We start from the raw sequence: 17,685 nt of genomic DNA, 5'->3' as shown, positions 1-17,685 counted from the left end.
GGCCCCAACTTGTCAGTGGCTATTTATGTTGAAGAGACAGGCATACTGATCCATATCCATAATCTCAGCATTCAGGAGGCTGAAGCAGGGTAATTGCAAGTTTGAAGTCAACCTTGCAAATTTATGGCCAGCCTTAAATACATACTGCATAGTGAGTTCGGGACCCAGCCCTAGTGGTGGAGAGGCATCATGGTGACATACAAATTTGGGTGTATTCTTCCAAATAAAGAAAGCTGCTGAGAATGATGCTTCAGTCCTGTTGTGTTTGGGCTCCTTGTGCATCTCTCAGAAGAGAGGGAAGAGTGACTCACTTCATTAGCAACTTCAGGGAGGGTTCTGGCAGCACACAGACACTTCAGGACCTTCCCGCATCTCTCTCAGGTTGGGCTAGCTGTCAGAAGCACACTCTTTTTTGTGTGTGATATGAAGGTTATGGGAAGGTGTGTGTGTGCGTGTGCGTGTGCGTGTGCATGTGTTTGCATGCACACATGTGGGTATATGTCCATGTACAGGCCAGATGTCAAACTGGAGTTTCTTCCTCATTTGCTTTCTGCCTTTATTTTTTCAGACAGGGTCTTTTACTAAGCCTAGAGCTCTTTAATTGTGCTAGGCTACCTGGCTAGTGAGCGGCAGAGACCTTTTTGCCTTTGCCTTGACAGTACTGGGATTTCAGGCATGTGCCACCTTGGCTAGCTTTTCTCAGTGAGATAGGGAGATAGAATTCCTCAAGTACTCTTGCTTGCCTAGTAAGCTCTTCGTTTCTTATTACCAGTGTGAGCAAGCTTACCTATTTAGAGATGGGAACCTCACTCTTCAGCTGAAGTTTTCTTGGTAGGAAAGATGATATTGGAGTCTATTGTCAACCTTTCACTTTTCCAAGTGGCTGAGAACTAAGATGAGATGCAGGGAGAACCTTAAGCTTGTTTACTGAGACAGTAATAGATGCACACAGGGCACCCAATTAAGGCTCCAGAGCTTTATAGACAGGGAAGATTTGAAAAGCACTTTAATGTAAAGAACCAGAGTGTCAGAGGGGTTACACAGCTAATTAGTACCATGTCAGCGATCCTACACTAGGTTCCAGATACCTACTATAATGTGTACTGATTAAGGTCTTGCATTCTGTATTCAGGTTGCTTTTTTTCCCACTCCTGACTCTCTGGCAGATTAGCTATGCATATTTGGACTAGTATTTAGACCACTCCGTCTGTATTTTTCCATTTGTGTAATGGAGTTGATAATCAAACTCTCTCATGGGTTTGCTTTAAGGATAAAATGAGATAATTCTTATAATAAAGTCACACAGTTGACATATACTAAGAAAAATACTTAGTAAGTAAGGCTATTTGCCCTCCATGTACTTTTCTAGAATGATTGGCAGTGAATCTCTATAGCAATAGAAAACTAAGAGATGCAGGATGTTAATTAAGACCCCGTTTACACTAATTTGGGCAGAGGACTCTGAAACTGAGTTAGTGCTTATCTGAGGAAAGAAACTCAATTTTAATTCCCCCAGCAGCTTTGAACAGCTTTGTAACATTTTACAATAGGCATGATAACCAATATCTTTAAAATAAAATCTACAACAAAAACTTAGTTAAAATAATAAAATAGCCTTAATCATATAATAATTTATTTAGCTGTTTTATAGGTTTGCAGTATATTTCTCTGGTGGTGGGAGAAGTTCTAGCTATAGAATATATCATGAATGCATCTCTAATAAGTAGACGCCAGCATGTACAAGTAGATAGTAGGTAGACATAGATGATAGGTGACAGATGATAGATAGATAGATAGATAGATAGATAGATAGATAGATAGATAGATAGATCCATCAATAGCTATAGATATGTATTTTACTGGTTTAATCTCTTGAGTTTTTCAGTCTCTCCTCAAGTTTTCTCACATCTGCCAGAGCTTGTCTCACCTCCCAATTGATCCTCCCTAACATTAACAATATGGCTCTATGCAAAGTTTCTTTCATGAGTATCATTAACAGCAGAAACATATGCTATATGTTTACAGGTCAGATTTCACCTGAATCGTAAATTTGTGCAAATCACAGGTCCCATAAATATCCTGGGTAGGATACAGTTGGCTCCTGTCTCCCTTGTCTTCTGTGTTCATGTTAGAGGTCTGTGAGAACCTAGAGAGGAAACTGTTTGGAAATGAAGTTATTTCATCTCACCCACTGTGGTGATCGTTCTGAGAGTCTGCTTGGATTACTGAGAATCTTTTTGGCATATGTCAGTCAGTGTTTCCAGCTCGACACTGAGTCTGTCCACTACAGAACCTACTAGGTTAAGAGATATATTCTCAGAGCATATGTTGACCTGATGTAAACCACAGAGAAGTGTACTGAGAGAACAGGAGCAGGTGACATGGCATCATACTGGAATAGTCTCCCATTTCCTTAATATATCTTAGTTCTGCGTATCCTTAACAATCTGACCAAGAGCACCCTTTCTAATGAAGTCTCCTCTGTGAATCATAACCATAAGCTCATTTAAGCAGACTCAGCAATACAGTAAATTTGTTTGACTTATTATAGTTTGGCAGCAAGGTGTTAAATTAGTTGCAGTGTGACTCTCAAGAGACTTCAGGAGCATATCTCACCATCCTGGCTAGGATTGTTGCTAAGAAGTCTCTGTTTGCCTTGAAGACAAGAAAATACTACGGGAGTGTACCACGATGCTCGTTTCTACCCTGAGAACATGTCCTCCTCCTGCCTGCTTAGTTTTACTTTTGTTCCCAAGTGCAACAGAAATCCCAACAAGAAAGTCGCTCATACAACTGTTGCCACCTATAGGAGACAAACTGAATGCAATAATTCTATCTTAATTCTAGCGAAATACAACATATAGGAAGGAATGGGATGTTTTATGGAACTGACAAAATGTTTGTTGAACATTGAGCTATCCTGGGTTGATCTTTCTCATTGTTCTTCTATAATTCATATTTTTATTTATTTTATACTGTCTTACATTATGTGTATAGGTTTGTATCTATGTGTACATATGTTCCCAGGGAGGACAGAAAAGGACGTCAGACCCCCAGGAGCTGGAGTTAGAGGCTGTTTGACACGGGTACTTGGAACTGAACTCTGGTCCTATGCAGGAACAGTTTTTATTCTTTATCGCTAAAATATAAACAAAATTGCTTTTTTATCTCCAGCCTTATAATTCTTATTTTAGGTGTTAGTCTTAAGGACACAATTGACTAAAACTTTGTAAGTGCTTTTTCAAGGTGAACGTTAAGAGCCAGAGCTCTGTAAGCATATTGCTGCACTCCAATAGCACTACAGCAGGACCTTAAATGAGTTCCTAAACTTCCTTGAGCCTTGTGGCTATAAATAGAGACGCTAATGACAGCCTCCACACAGAAGCAATTAGAGAACCAGGCTCATTGCTACAGTTCCAGTACTCTGAAAACTGAGTGAAGAGGATTATAGCAAGTTTGAGGTCAGCCTGGGCTACATGGTAGGTTCCAGGCTAGACTAAGTTACACTTTGAGACCCTGTCTCCACTAAATATGACTAGTGAAATGGTGCCATGGGTGATGTGTCTGTTAAGCAAGTGTGAGGGTATTTGTTCAAATCCTCAGAGCCTGTATAAAGCCAGACAGGGTAGAGTGTGCCTGTGATGCTGGCAGTCCTAAGGTGACTGAGATATAACAAACCCCAGACGCATCAATCCAGCTATCCTGTTGTATGCATCAGTGAACAACAAAGCATCCTCATCTCCTAAAAGGTAGAAGTCAGAAACCGGCACCCGAAGTAGTCCTCTGGCATTTATATGCATGTCGTGGCATGTATACACCTGTACTCATTCACACACACACACATACACACACACGCACACGCGCACATTATATAACAAAAAGGTTATACACATGAATGAATAAAAGGCAGGAAAAGGCAAAAAGTAATAATTAGAATATGAGCCAGATCACCCCTCCAGTGTCCTTAGCGTCTACACCAGTTAACATGGGCTGTCATCGCTGTGGCTATTTTGTTACCATTTGCCAAGCAGATCATTAGCACATTACCCTTGGACCTCAGTCACTCTTTCTATTTAAATTTCAAGTCAATGTGGCTTCAAACATTGATAAGTAAATGTCATCTGACAAGACAGTAGCTAGCCTACTTCCACGCGCTCCTAGGGAGAGGCAAGAAGAAGCCACAGACTCCAAAACAACTGGAGATTCTGGGAGAAAATGAGAAAGCATGGACAACTTAGTGTCTGGGGAAGCCTTATGGAGAAAGTTGGTAGCAGGGGGAGGGACCGGTGGCTAAGTGAGAGACATTTTCCTAGGGAGATAGAACACACACATTTCTACTCACCCTAGATAGGGACAGACCAACATTATGATAGCATGTTGGTCTAACTTGTTGAACCAGTGAGTTTTTCTTGGAGTTACTAACAGGAGTGTGTGTGAGGGGTTGCTTATAAAAGCTGCGATGGCAAAAGCAACTACATCATGGCACAGTCCACCCAAACACTGGCGATCACTTGCCAAAACTGTAGCCTTGGCTCCCTCTACACAATTTACAGGTAGCTTCGCCTGCTGTTGTATTGGCTGGTTGTTTCCCAGCTGGCTGGCTGGTCAGAGTTTCTCTATCCAGGAGCTGGTAAATGTTCCTATAAATCTGAGGGGGACCCATGCAAACATAGATCAAGTAATCCAAGCTCTGTAGGCCCCTCCATCCCTTGGGTTGCTTCTGCAGTTAATTTTCTACTTTTGGAGTGTTAACGGCGTACGGCAAATCATGACATTTCAAGAGTGTGGAGCGCTGAAGGTTTAGCTGCTGAACTACATCTCAATACAGATGGAAAGAACTGTACCTCGACATACGACAAGCTAATCCCGCTTGAACACTGCATAACATGCCAACTGGAAAACACTGGTGCTTTCAAAAAAAAAAAATCTAACCAATAACGTAATCCCAGAGTCCAAAATGCAGTAGAGAGATACTGAGTCTGCCTCACTGCTGGGGTGCTGGGGCACCAGTAGAAAACCGCTGGCAAGCCACTCAGGGGAGGCAGAACGCGGTCGTCCATAATGTTCCAGAGCAGGTAGTCTGACAAAGAGCTAGCTAGCTTCCTCCATGCCTGCCCTACACATTCTGAGTTTCACAGGTTTGGGCTCACTCAGCCTTACTAGTTCTTCTGCCAGGTGGCACTGTCCACTTGTCCCACAGAGAGACACAAAAAATAAAGAGAAGACTCCTAAAATTACCAATCCCACGGGGATAGATCACAATGAAAGCAAATTACATGAACCCTAAGAAGTCAAGTGAATTATTTTAAGAACATTGAATGATTTCAAGAAGCATATGAAATAAACTGAAAGCATTCAAAGAGAATCAAACAGAACCTTGAAATGAGAACAACAGCACAGGGCATGAAAGGGAGATCCAGGGACAGTGTTACAGAAATGCTGAAAACATCAAGTTGAAACTTTGCAAGTGAGAAGCTGGATTAAAGGAACTCAGGAGAAAGCTTTACAATAGAATTGGTCATATAGAAGACAGGACTTGTAAACAAGGTAAACAAATTAGATAATTCAGCCAATAATGAAGATATAATAATAATGTTAATAACCTCACATTTCCAATCAAAGGTCAAGGACTAGTAGTTAGGATTGTTAAATCAGGACCCATGTATTAATTGCCCCCAATAAACACACCTCACTGGCAAAGACAAACACAGACATAGTGTGAAAGGATGGAAAAGGGTGTTATAAGCAAATGAAACTGGAAAAATGCAGGGATAGCCATGCTAGTAACTGACTAATTACTGAGTCAGTAGGGATTAAGAATATCACTTCATATTGGTTAAAAAATAATTATCAAGAGAATAAACTAATTTTAAACATATACACACCAAACACTGACATATCTAATTTCACAAAACAAACACTATTGAATATAAAAGATGCAGGAGCTGTAGTTAGCTCAATGATTAAGGGCTCTTGGTGGTGCGTTCAATTCCCAGTACTCATATTGTGTGTCTCACAACTGTCTGTAACTCCAGCTCTAGATGGTCTGACACCTTCTTCTGGCTTCCTTTAGTACCTGCACACTTGTGCGTGTATGTGCACATACATACACAACCTAATAAAAAATAAATCTTAAATAAATGAATACTATTGACCTCATCATACAGCACTAATAAGGAAAAGCTTGCATCTCTCCCTAAAATCTGGAATAAGACAAAGATGCCCATTCCCTCTATGTTTATTCAATACAATGCTTGAAGTCTTTAGCTAGAGAAATAAGACAGTAAAAGGAAATAAAAAGGCATGAATTGGAAAAGAATATAATTATTCCTATTCACATATGATTTGATCCTACACACAAGAGACCCTACAAATTCTACCAGAAGGAAGACTGGAGGATAGAATGGAAATAATGAGAAAGGCGAGGGAAGGGAGGAGCAAGGCTGACTGTTGTCAAAGTAAAGGATACACCTGCATGAAAATGTCTCCATGCAAGCCCATCACCACGTGCCATGAGTATGCACCAATAAAACATAGGACAGGAAAATAAACAAAGAAAAAAGTGTATAGCGCAATGCCTGATCCACAAGCTCAGACAAGACAGATGTTGCACAGTGCTATGCATGAGCAGTCTCGCTTTATTTTTGTCACTGTTCTTTTTAATTTGTTTTTTATGATCAAATGAAAAAAAATCATGTAATTATTAGTTAATGTTTCACTTTAGAAATAAAAATTCTGGATGCATGTTTCTGACGTTAGACACAGCCTGTGTTCCTGGACCACCATCTTCACCACTTTCCTGGGGCTCCCATGGTGAGCCCAGGTTAAGAGTAGCCTTTCTTGTCTCTTGCCCTGATTCTGTGTAGGAAAGAAACAACATGCACATTTTCTCTATAATGAGAAGGATGTTTTCCTCAGAGTGGTCTTTCTCTCCATAGTCTCATGGCCAGAGTCAGACGTCAGACTTCCAGATAATTGTGCAGACAGATGAAAGGCACATGATTATTTAGGTAAATTCTAGAGCTAGATAGTAGATACATACATACATAGCTACATGCATAAGTATATATATAGAGATACATTCATGCATGCATACATACATACTACTCACATACATGCATACATAGATATATACATGCATGCATGCATGCATACATACAAACATACTGACATACATACATACAAACATACATACACAGCTTGTTTTTTCTTGCTATTTTTTATGTTAAGCTTATCTTTATTAAGGTTATTATTGCTGAGGCAAAACATCATGAATGAAATGCAAGTTGAGGAGAAAAAAAAAGTGAACAAGGCAGAAACCTGGAGGGAGGGGCTGATGCAGGAACCACAGAGTAGTGCTTCCTGGCGTGTCCCTTGTAGCTGTCTCAGCCTGCTCTGCTGTAGCACCCGGGACTACCAACCCAGGGATAGCACCATCCATGAGACACAGCCCTCCCCTGTTAATCACTAGTTAAGAAAATGTCCGACAGGGTTGTCTACAGCAATATCTTATGGAGGCCCTTTCTCAGTTGAGGCTCCCTCCTCTCTGGTGATTCCAGCTTATGTCAAGTTGACATAAAACCAGCTGGAACATGTATATATTGCATACCAAGCATGTGTCAGAATCGCGCTGTGAGCTTGTTTGGAGCAGGTGACAGGGCCTCAGATTTCTGATGTAGCAGGTTTGGATGAACAGCAGAAAATTGCATTTTCAACAGGATCCTTGATGGTACGGTGGCTCCTGATAGTTTGGAGAGTGAACTCTGAGAACCACTGTCGTAGACTAATAATCCTACCGTGTGTGTGTGTGTGTGTGTGTGTGTGTGTGTGTGTCCTGCTGTGTTTCACTAGGGGTGTGTACAGACACATGGGGGAACATGTGTTTACAGCAGCAACTTACCAGTAACTATGTTACTCAAGAAAATACATTAAGCAGCCTCTATGTGGCTGAGCTATAGATGCTTGTTTCTAGACTTTTCTTCAGTGCTTACAAACAGCCCACCTTGTCACCATCTGTGCCTGAAGGAGGATGAACATGGCACTTATAAGCCAAGGAAGGAAGGATATGCCCTCAGGCTGTACCCACCTCAAATGTATTTAGCTTCCATCTGTCTTATAGTAAATAGCCTTTTCTAATAAGTGTTTGTTGAATGAATCTGAGATCCACATTAGACCAGGTACAGATGAGGAAAACGTGTGTGTTTCTTGAAAAGGAGTGGCACACCCAGGTGATGAGAAATTGTACTGAAGGTTCTTTATCCACCTAAAATGTAGATATATATACACAAATTATGTTATAGAAATAAACATTTATTCTCTCCAAGCCACGTCCTACTAACTGCCCTTTGCTAATATTGTGCCAGATCATTTGTGGGGGAGGGGTTAGGGATCAAAGGCTTAAAACTTAACACAACATTAAAAAAAAAAATTTGCTTGATTTCTTACTGATTGTGGAATCATTGTCTGTGCTCGGCTAGGAATCTGTGGATCAGCCCCTTGCCATGATTCCAAAGCAATCATTTGAGATTGAAAACCACTTCCAGGAGTAACTAAATAAGCACTAATTCAAAGCACAAGCCCAAAGTCTTTCCATGAAATGATCCCATCCTCCATGGTAGAGAAACTGCCAGCACCAGCCCCTACAGCACCAAAGGTGTCCACTCCCGAGTATCTCTTCTCTTTCCGATGGGTATTAAGAGTCTGCAGGTCCTGGCTGCATCTGTCTGCCCCCGTCATTTTCCTCGTGACATTTTTAAGACCAGTATAACTATATGGGACCTGGACTAGGGTGGGAGAAGAAATTGTGTGTATTCAAGATGTATTGACAGATCATTGAAATGGAATATTTGGGTAACAACATTTTTTGAAATGACCATGACAAAAAAAAAATGACCATTTTTTTCCCTTTTTTACTCTGAAGGGGATAGATTCAACAGAAGGAATAAAAGCCACCACCAGCAGCAGCACAAAGCAGGCTTAACACCAGATCCCTTTCTCTGCTGTGCACGGAAGCTTCAGCCCAGTAATTATCGGGCTGAGCCTCATCCTGAGCACTGATCAGCAGGGACCATGTTAGAGATATACGAGGAACCAGTTCTGACCTTGTATTCCTGGAATCTTGTTAGCAGTATTGTTTCTGTTTTGTATATTATATATCCAAATAGCTCTAGAGAAGTTTTGACTTCTGGCTACAGTGAATAAAGTCCAAGTTAATAGACACATTAAATACCCTAAGTTGTGTGTGTGTGTGTGTGTATGTGCATGTGTGTGTCTGTGTGTGTGTTCTGGTAGAGGCAAGATGACAACTTAGAATGTCATTCTGGCACTGTCCAGTCCACGTCATTTATTTGTTTGCTTTTGATTTGGAGTATGCTTTTTCTCTAAAGACAGGTTCTCTCGCCTGGGACTCACCAAGTAGGCTGCACTGGCTGGCTACAGAGCCCAAAGAGCCTCTTTTCTCTGCTTCCACAGCCCTTGGATTACTCTTGTGTACCACCACACTCATTTCTTTTAGATGGGTCCTGAGGATCAAACCCAGGTCCTTATGCTTGCAACAAAGTAATATACTGACTGAACCATCTCCCCAGCTCTAGACACAAGTGTGAAAATGACAGTGTGTGTTCTCTAGAACTAAGACTATTTTATACCAACTAAAAGGAAATAAAACTTAAAAAGTAACACAAGGACCCAAAAGCTAAATCAAAATGAAACATTCACTTTTTTGAAAGCCTGAGTCCCTTAAGTGCCTTTGACCTAGTGGAGGATTAACCTAACCAACCGGTGGTTCTTGTTATCATATTTAAGGCCCTGTTGCTGCTTTTCCCTGAGATGGTGGAATTCATGCCTCAAGGGAGAATAGCTGATGGTTGCTTTAGTGACTTGATGGCCCTCACTCTTCTCATTACCTCTGGTGTCCCTGCCTCCCATTGTCCTCTCCCCAACCTGAGCAGCTGCTTGATCCACTGAAGACACTCAAGCTCGCAGGGCACCGACAATGATTGCTTAGTATAACTACAGCATTTTATGAAATCCTGAAGCGAAGTATGAAGAAAATCACATCCTTGGAATAAATTGGTCTAGCTAGGCCTTCTGGAACGGAAGGTTTCTAAAGTGCAGACCCGCTCCTTGGGTTTTATGCCTCTAGCCCTTCTGCAATCTGTAGTCAATAGCTCTGAGCTCTCCTTCAAATATCTCAGGTACCTAAAAGGGACAAAATTGAAACATGACAATATTCTTGACAAGCTTAATATGTACTTAAATTTTATGGCAATTTAACAGATTTTATGCCTTTTTTCTCCCAAAACACTATAACTTCTGGCTGAAACTCAAGTCATATCCCGTTTAGAAAAGGTACAGGGAGTATTTATTGAGAAAACAGAGGACTTTGAACTTTTGATAAAGAAAAATAAGACACATTACCTGAGTAAATTTCAAATGGATCCATTTAAAATGAATTAAGTGGCACTTACCTCGTTTGCAAATTGGGGTCTATTTATCTCACTAAAATGATTAAAGTCTTAATTTATCCCTAAAATTAGCTTTATTATTGCATTTAATTACACTAAAAGATTGTTAAGGACTTGTAGGTTCTCTCTGTCCCTTTAAACTGTACTTTATTCAGACAATAATTGAATATCAGATAGGATAAATTGATTTTTTTCCAAAGAATTATGTTTCTAATATTTTCCTCTTTTTTATTGCAGGAACCGAAACAAGTTGAAGAAACAAAAGAAGATCCTGAGAATAGATTATCTGAAATTTCCCTGGAGTCATTCAATAAATTTAGCAGCAATACTGTGATTTTATTAGGAAAAGAGAAGTCTCCAAGTGAGGTTGAAGGACAAAAGGAAGAGAAAGGCAAAAAGACAGAAGTGTCTTCGAGTAGCTCCGAAAGGCCTGGGGTGGACCGCGTGGAGTCTCTGAGTGACTCTCTGTATGACAGTTTCTCCTCTTGTGCAAGTCAAGCATCCAATGAGACCTAGAGGAGCATCCTTCAGCGAGACTCCTGCATGCATGGTGCACTAGGCAAACAGACTCCAGAGCTGGGCATGCAGGAGGACTGACTCCAGAGAAGCTGACAGCCAGTACACCAGAGTTTACTTCTCTCGTGGACTGATAGAGATCGCCTCGACTTACTGTGTTTTGAGAGGATTAAAAAGCAAAATATGATGGAGAATTCTCAATGTTTGCACTTTTTTGAGTATTTGTATAAAAGCTGTACATTTTTTTTTGGGGGGGGGAAGAGAAATTATATTTGTAGGGGGAGAAAGATAGCAATAAAAAGAGTTGGCGCCATGCTCTTGAAACGATGCATTAAGTTCTAGAAGTTGATAATATATTTTTAAAAGCCCCAGCTGAAGATTTTGTGAACGTAATCATCTTGGTCCTCAACTCATTTGTGCATATACTGTCAATCGAAGCATGGGGCAGGCAGGAAAGCCAGAGGGGTGGAGGTCACGTGTTCTGAAGGTCCACTTTCCACATTGTCTGGAGGAAGATGTGATGATATAGGTGTTCTGTTGAAGAATTAAAGTGTGGGCACTGATTAGGTGGCACCAGATGATGGGGAAGGGAGCAGATCTTAGCAGGCTTCACTCCCAACCTCTTCTATCCTCTCCATTGTATTTCTCACAATTCTGAGTGTTTGCTGTTTTCTTTTTAAATTTCCCTGCTTTTTTATTATTATTAAAACCTGGGTACTCTTTGCCATATCTTCTTTATAAAAATAAATGAATGGTTGGTGCTATGAAACTTTCTTACTTTTTAATATCCTTTTTTCTATTAAAGACTGTTTATATGGGAGGATAAATTCTATTTTAAAGGTTATGTGTATTTTTTCTAGACGTGAACTATTTATAATTCCTTCTGTACAGAAGCCTACAGACCAGGCAGAATAGAGCTATGTTTAGGATTTGTGTGGTTACCTTAGAAAACTTGTATCTTTATAGAGTATTGTATGACCAGTGTTATTGTATTTGTGCAATTTGTTGTATTTGGATTTCATTACCTTAAATTCAAGCTGCGCGTAAAGTATCCTCCTTGTCTTAAAAAAAAATCCTTTTGTTTCATTTCATTTCGGAATAAACGTCTTATCACAATTACGCCCTATAAGAGCAGAAAAGAACTTTGTTCAGGGAGAGGTTGGTCCCGTGATTATTATAATTACGTCTCACGCTTGCTCTGTGGAGAGGTTTCCCTGAAAGAATAAATAAGCCAACCCTCTTGCTACTGTAATAGTAATTCGAACATTTGTTACGATCCACACTTCAGACAAGCGAGTAATGGTCAAAGCATCCTTGTCTCCCCAAGGAGTTAACCAGCTAGAAATGAAGGGGAGGGGTGGGGGAGAATGAGCCGGAGGCAGCTATGGGCCGATCTCTGCAAAGGAATTACAAGAAAGTCATTTATGCCTCTTTCAAACCTGCTCTGCCAGCAGGGTAGGGACATAAATGATCACATCCCAGCTGAGAGACCACTTCCCCTCGGGAGACCTCACAGGAGAGGGGTGATGCTTAGCCACGGGTTTCCACCGAAGCTCCCAAATCCCAAATCAGGGGTGGGGGTGGGTGGAAATGCGCCGGGGGCTGTGGGCGGGGGCACCAAGAGCTGCGACTGCCTGCTCTGTGCACAGCACAGTCTTCCACAAAGCTCCACCAGGAAGGCAAAATAGCACCATGGTGTCCCGGGAATACGCAAGGTGGGTCACTTAGAATTGTCAGAAAGGGGAGTAGTGGAGGAGGGGGGCAGCCTATGGCCGATTGGCCATGCTTTAGCGCTGTAAGGAGTGTATACCCATAGCTGGTGGCTTGGGGGAGCAGTCAGACCCATTTGCTTTTCAGTGAGAGCACAGATTCCGGTGTCCACTCCCCAAGTAGCTTTATTTCTGGGCTAGGAGACCGAGGCTGAGTCAATGCATACCCCCGTGGTGCATGCAAGCAGGTGAGGAGATGGTGGCTGGGCTAAGCGAGCTAGCTGCGGTAGGGTCACCATCGTACTCGCAGGCATTCTGCCGGAAGACCCAGGTGACCAGTGAGATGGGTTTCTCTCAGGAAGAGGCGCGGCTGCGTCGGACACCCCAGGGAACTCGCTACCGCGCAACTTTGCCAGGTGCTCGGAAAACAGCCCTTCGCCTTATCCAGGGCAGTCACCCAGAGGGCCAGGGGGCAGCGAGTGATAGAAGACGCCGGGCTGGGTGGGCGAGACCCAGTTGCAAGGGTACTGTTAGCACCGAAAGGGAAGGGAAAAGGAAGGGCATCGCAGCCTAGCACTCGGGTCTCCGAGTTCGCATAGGACAGGTCCTGATGGCACCTGCTGCGTCCTAGTCACCTCCTTATTCCTAACCTCTGTCAACACTACTCCCGAGCCCAGCAGGCGCTCCTTTCCAAGGAACTAGAGGAGGTAGGCTAAAAGGGTGGCAGAAAGGGGTGGGGACAGTAGAGAGACAGTCCCAGCCTTCCCCGCCCTCCACCCCCACCACAACTCAGCAGCCGTCACGTGGTACCAGGAGTGGGAGGGGTGGGGGCAGAAGAGGCGAGACTTTTTTGGGTGCTCCGGATCGCCAGTAGTTCTTCAAGCCTCAGCAGCCAACTCCTCTGGAGGCGCTGCGCTCCGCCCCAGGGAGCGCGAACCCAAGGAGCCTGGGACCAGCCTCTGGGAGCCCCCGGCGCGGGCGATGCGGGCGCCGCGGGCGACACCTGCGGCTCCTCTCGGTGGCAGCCGTCGCTTGGGCGGCAGCAGCGCGAGCCTCGGCAGCCTCGGCAGCTACAGTCGCCGCGGCCAGAACAGCCTCCGCTGCGGTCGTGGTCTCTGATGCTCTTGCCCGCTCCCGGCCCTGCCGATCCGGGAGGATGTGGGTTCTCGGCATCGCAGCAACTTTTTGCGGATTGTTCTGGCTTCCAGGTAAGAAGATGAAGAGGCCAGCTGCCTGGCCAGACACGCTCCTTCTATCTCGCCAAGCGTCCCTGCTCTCAGCCCCAGTGCGCCCAGCTGTGGTCCGCGCTGCGCTGGGGCTACCCAGCGGGAGTTTGGTGCTGGAAACTGAGACCAAGGCGCTAGACTGGGACGCTCTCCAAGTCCCGCGCTGCAGGAGAGCCGAGAGCGGCAGATTGGCGCGACTCTTGGCTGCAGCTGCGTGGGGTACACAGTCGGGGATACCGAGCTGGGAGTGGGGAGGGTCCTTGAGTTGGGCAAGACAGGAAAAGGGGCGACAAGCCTCCAACCTAGTCAAGTTACCCAGTGTTTGTGGCCACCCAAGGGAGCGGCGACGCTGACAGGTGAGCTTTTCGCCGGACAATCCTCTGCTGGGGGCGGGGGAGCAGCCCTTCCGGACTGAGTGAGCTAGCTGTGCTCTTCATGCGATCAGTAGGGTGTTAGGAAGGGGCATGCGGCCCAAAGAGAAGCTCCCAGATCAGAGGAGAGCAATCAGGAAGATACGGTAAGTAACTGCTCCTGATCGCGGACTCTAAGCTATCAGAATTTTTTTCCAACAGCCATGTTTTTCAAAAAAGGGGTAACAAGACAGGTCTAAAAGGGCTGCAGTGTGGCGGTCCCTAAACAGACGCGCACATCCAACGCAGGCTCTCACATTACATCCTCTCCAACCCTCAGCAGCAGCTGCCCCTGTCTCTGATCATAAGAAGGGACCCTGAGCTGGAGGACTGAGCAGGGATACTTAGCATCCAGCACCTCCCCCCAGGTTGCAGGGTGGTCTCCAGGAAGCATCAGAGCCTCAGCCCATGAACGCTGACTTACAAGATTAAATAAGTAAAACCGAAAACGCGTCAGCCAATGCAATTATGAACGGTGCCAAAATAGTAATTAACCAATTTGTAACCAATTAGTAATTAGGCTCAGACAGGAGCTCAAGCTTGTACCCCACTACTTTGATCTGGGATTTGAACTCTCACCCGTCTCTTTGCAACTTCTTGCGGAAAGGCTGGGGGGGGGGTGTTACAGGAGCTGTTTGTGTCTAGAGAAGAAATGTAGGGTCTCTGGCAGGGCTTTATCTTCCTAGACCCTGGGAACTGATGCCGCCGCCCCCTGCTGGCTTCAGGCACCTCCAGCCTTCCTGAACATCAGGATGCAGAGACCAGAAGCCCTTGTTGTCTGGGGCAGTACACGGTGATACCGGCCAGCCAGGATGTGCTCTGTGCAAGCCAGATCTTAACCAGTGTTTCTGAACCCCACCGCATCTGTCCCACAGGGCTGGCGCTGCAAATTCAGTGCTACCAGTGTGAAGAATTTCAGCTGAACAACGATTGCTCATCCCCTGAGTTCATCGTAAATTGCACCGTGAACGTTCAAGACATGTGTCAGAAAGAAGTGATGGAGCAAAGTGCGGGTAAGATACTCTTCCCCCTCCGACCCCCATGGAAGGCTGGGAAAGGAGGGTATTAAATTACAGGAAAAGATCCTGACTGATGTAACACACATGCTACTGTGTGTTACACGTGCACTCGGGCACACACACACTCACACTCACTGGTTAGCACAGATGTACTTTTTACAGTTCTGGGGAAATGAAGAGTTGGAAGTTACTTTAAACTCATTAGAGTTAATTGCCAGGGCTTTTCCCCAGGGGACTCCTGAGAAGTTATTGTAAATCAGTAGTTTCCTTTATTTTTATTTTTATTTTTATTTTTTATTTATGCCTTTCACCTTCCTGGACTAAAAAGCTGATGGGGCAGTGAAAACAATATATGGATAACTGCCCCGGCTCCAGCAGCTCGACAGTAGCCTGTGAGCAATGTCAAACTGAAATATGAAGCTACTTGAAGTTCCCAGAGGTCAGAACTTGAAAAATGTGTTTTGTCATAGCGCCACACCATATTTCTTTGAAGAACGCTATAGGATCTTTATTTAATTTTAGAACTAATGCATCAAATTCCAAGCACAAATTGCCAAGATCTTCCACAGGAAGGATACCCCCCACCCCCACCCCATACCCTAGCTATTTAGCTACTAGCTAGCCGCGTCAAGAGACTGTGTGTTGTACAGCTGAAGACGGGAGTTAGCTGGAACTGACTTCACTCTAGCTAGTAAGTCTTGAAAGGCAGAATCCCACCCACTCAGGAGTTAAAATTAAAAACTCACCCCAAAGTGGCACCAGACATTTGAGGAAATAAATGAGCTACTGCTTCAATTCCAAGGTCAAATAGAGACTTGGCTATTTAAAGGTTGCTGAAAGCAAGAGAAATACCATCTTGGGGATGAATGACATTGGGTGAGTCTTATTACTTTTTAGTCCAACAAGGTACCCAAAGAGCTCCACAGGTCATTAGAGCAATCGAGTCCCCTTAACTCCCTGGCAGAACAACAATGGATAGAAGCTAGCACTGAAGACAGAACCATGGAGAAGCAACTTCTACTGGTTAGGGAATGGAAGTATATTGTTGTTAACCTCTTAGTTGCTTAAGGAACCTAACTGACAGCTCTCTATAGGACTGAGCAGCAATGTGAGGGTGTGTGTGTGTGTATTGTTTGTTTGGTTTTTTTTTGCATGTATATGTGTGTGTGTGTGATATGCATGTATGTATGCAAACATGTTCACAGTTGTTAGTACATGAGTATATATAGGTACCTGTTATGTGTACATGGTATTCATGCCAGTATAAGATGCATGTTTGCATGTATAGAGACAAGAGGTTGATATCCATATCTTCCTTGCTCATATATATTGAGGCAGAGTCTTTTACTTGAACCCAGAGAACTCACCAATTCTAACTAGACAACTTGGTCCAAAAAATCTCAGATCTCTGCCTCCAAGGCTGAGCTTACAAGCAGGCATCGCCTCATCAATCCTGCTGACATTTACATGTGTGCTTGGCATCCAGACTCTAGTCCTCACACTTACCTGGAAGCACTTCCCCTGCTGTGCGTTCTCTCCAGACCCTTTGTATGTGGCTGTTCTTTGTAGTACATTATTGGCTGGAGTGTATTAAAAAAAAATGCTATTCTGGGAAGTCTAAGATGTAACTGCTCTCAAGCATAATGTATCTCCAAAACCTAGCAAGCATTGTTGGGGAATCTGCTACTCCTATTATTTAATGCGGGAGGACAACACAAAAACTTAGTGATGATACTGTAACAGAGATGGATGTGAATGGTTTTGATGAGTGATTTTCTTTGCACTGTATTTTTAACTGAGCCAAACATCTTCTGGCCTTCCAATATCTTCCATGAAGTAGGCTTGAGGCAGACACGATGGAAGGTGCCCTTCAGAACTTCCTCAGAACCCTCAAGGCCACTGCTCACCTGGAGGCTGGGCTTCACAACCAGGGCTGTGATCAAGGAAAGGGGTTACTCGGGAGAAGACTTTCAAGAAACACTGCTTTTTGTCTATGTATTCATCCAAGATGACAGCCACACACTCCCTTTTCGTCTTGCTGTAGCCTCTTCTCCACACTATACTGTAGAAAAGACCTCATAACTCCCACATTACCCACAGAAAGCATCCAGACAGGCAATCCTGAAGCAAGTCTTTGGTTTAGGTTGCTTGTTTTCTAGTGACACATGTCACTAGAAAGGTGTCTATGGCCACAGGTTAGAGGACATAAGCCGAGGATCAAAAGGTGAGGGAAAACTATCACACAGCAATGCCAACCTTTTTTCCTTCTTTTGGTGAGAACGAGAGAGAGAGAGAGAGAGAGAGAGAGAGAGAGAGAGAGAGAGAGAGAGAGAGAGAGA

At 43.7% G+C, this 17,685-nt stretch overlaps 2 protein-coding genes across 3 annotated transcripts in view; both read left to right on the top strand.

Moving 5' to 3' along the window:
- The window catches only part of Nckap5 (NCK associated protein 5), an 805,148-nt gene extending 793,047 nt beyond the window's left edge, over window positions 1–12,101 (top strand). The window contains 1 exon segment of the mRNA XM_029471137.1: window positions 10,704–12,101. Within this exon segment, the coding sequence (XP_029326997.1) occupies window positions 10,704–10,982 (279 nt within the window). The 3' untranslated portion in view covers window positions 10,983–12,101.
- A 613-nt stretch (window positions 12,102–12,714) lies between these two features.
- Lypd1 (LY6/PLAUR domain containing 1) overlaps window positions 12,715–17,685 on the top strand; it is a 40,633-nt gene continuing 35,662 nt past the window's right edge. Inside the window, exons 1-3 of one of the 2 annotated variants that reach the window (XM_021172196.2) lie at window positions 12,715–13,742; window positions 13,870–13,899; window positions 15,203–15,340. In XM_021172196.2, the coding sequence (XP_021027855.1) occupies window positions 13,673–13,742; window positions 13,870–13,899; window positions 15,203–15,340 (238 nt within the window). In that variant the 5' untranslated portion in view covers window positions 12,715–13,672. Of the gene's footprint in view, window positions 13,900–15,202; window positions 15,341–17,685 lie in introns of both variants that reach the window. The other variant, XM_021172204.2, reaches the window with a different exon arrangement.

The sequence above is a fragment of the Mus caroli genome, chromosome 1 (genome assembly GCF_900094665.2).
Source record: "Mus caroli chromosome 1, CAROLI_EIJ_v1.1, whole genome shotgun sequence".
Classification (NCBI taxonomy): Eukaryota; Metazoa; Chordata; class Mammalia; order Rodentia; family Muridae; genus Mus; species Mus caroli.
Note: the sequence above shows the minus strand (reverse complement) of the source record. Positions and strands in the feature narration are given on the sequence as shown.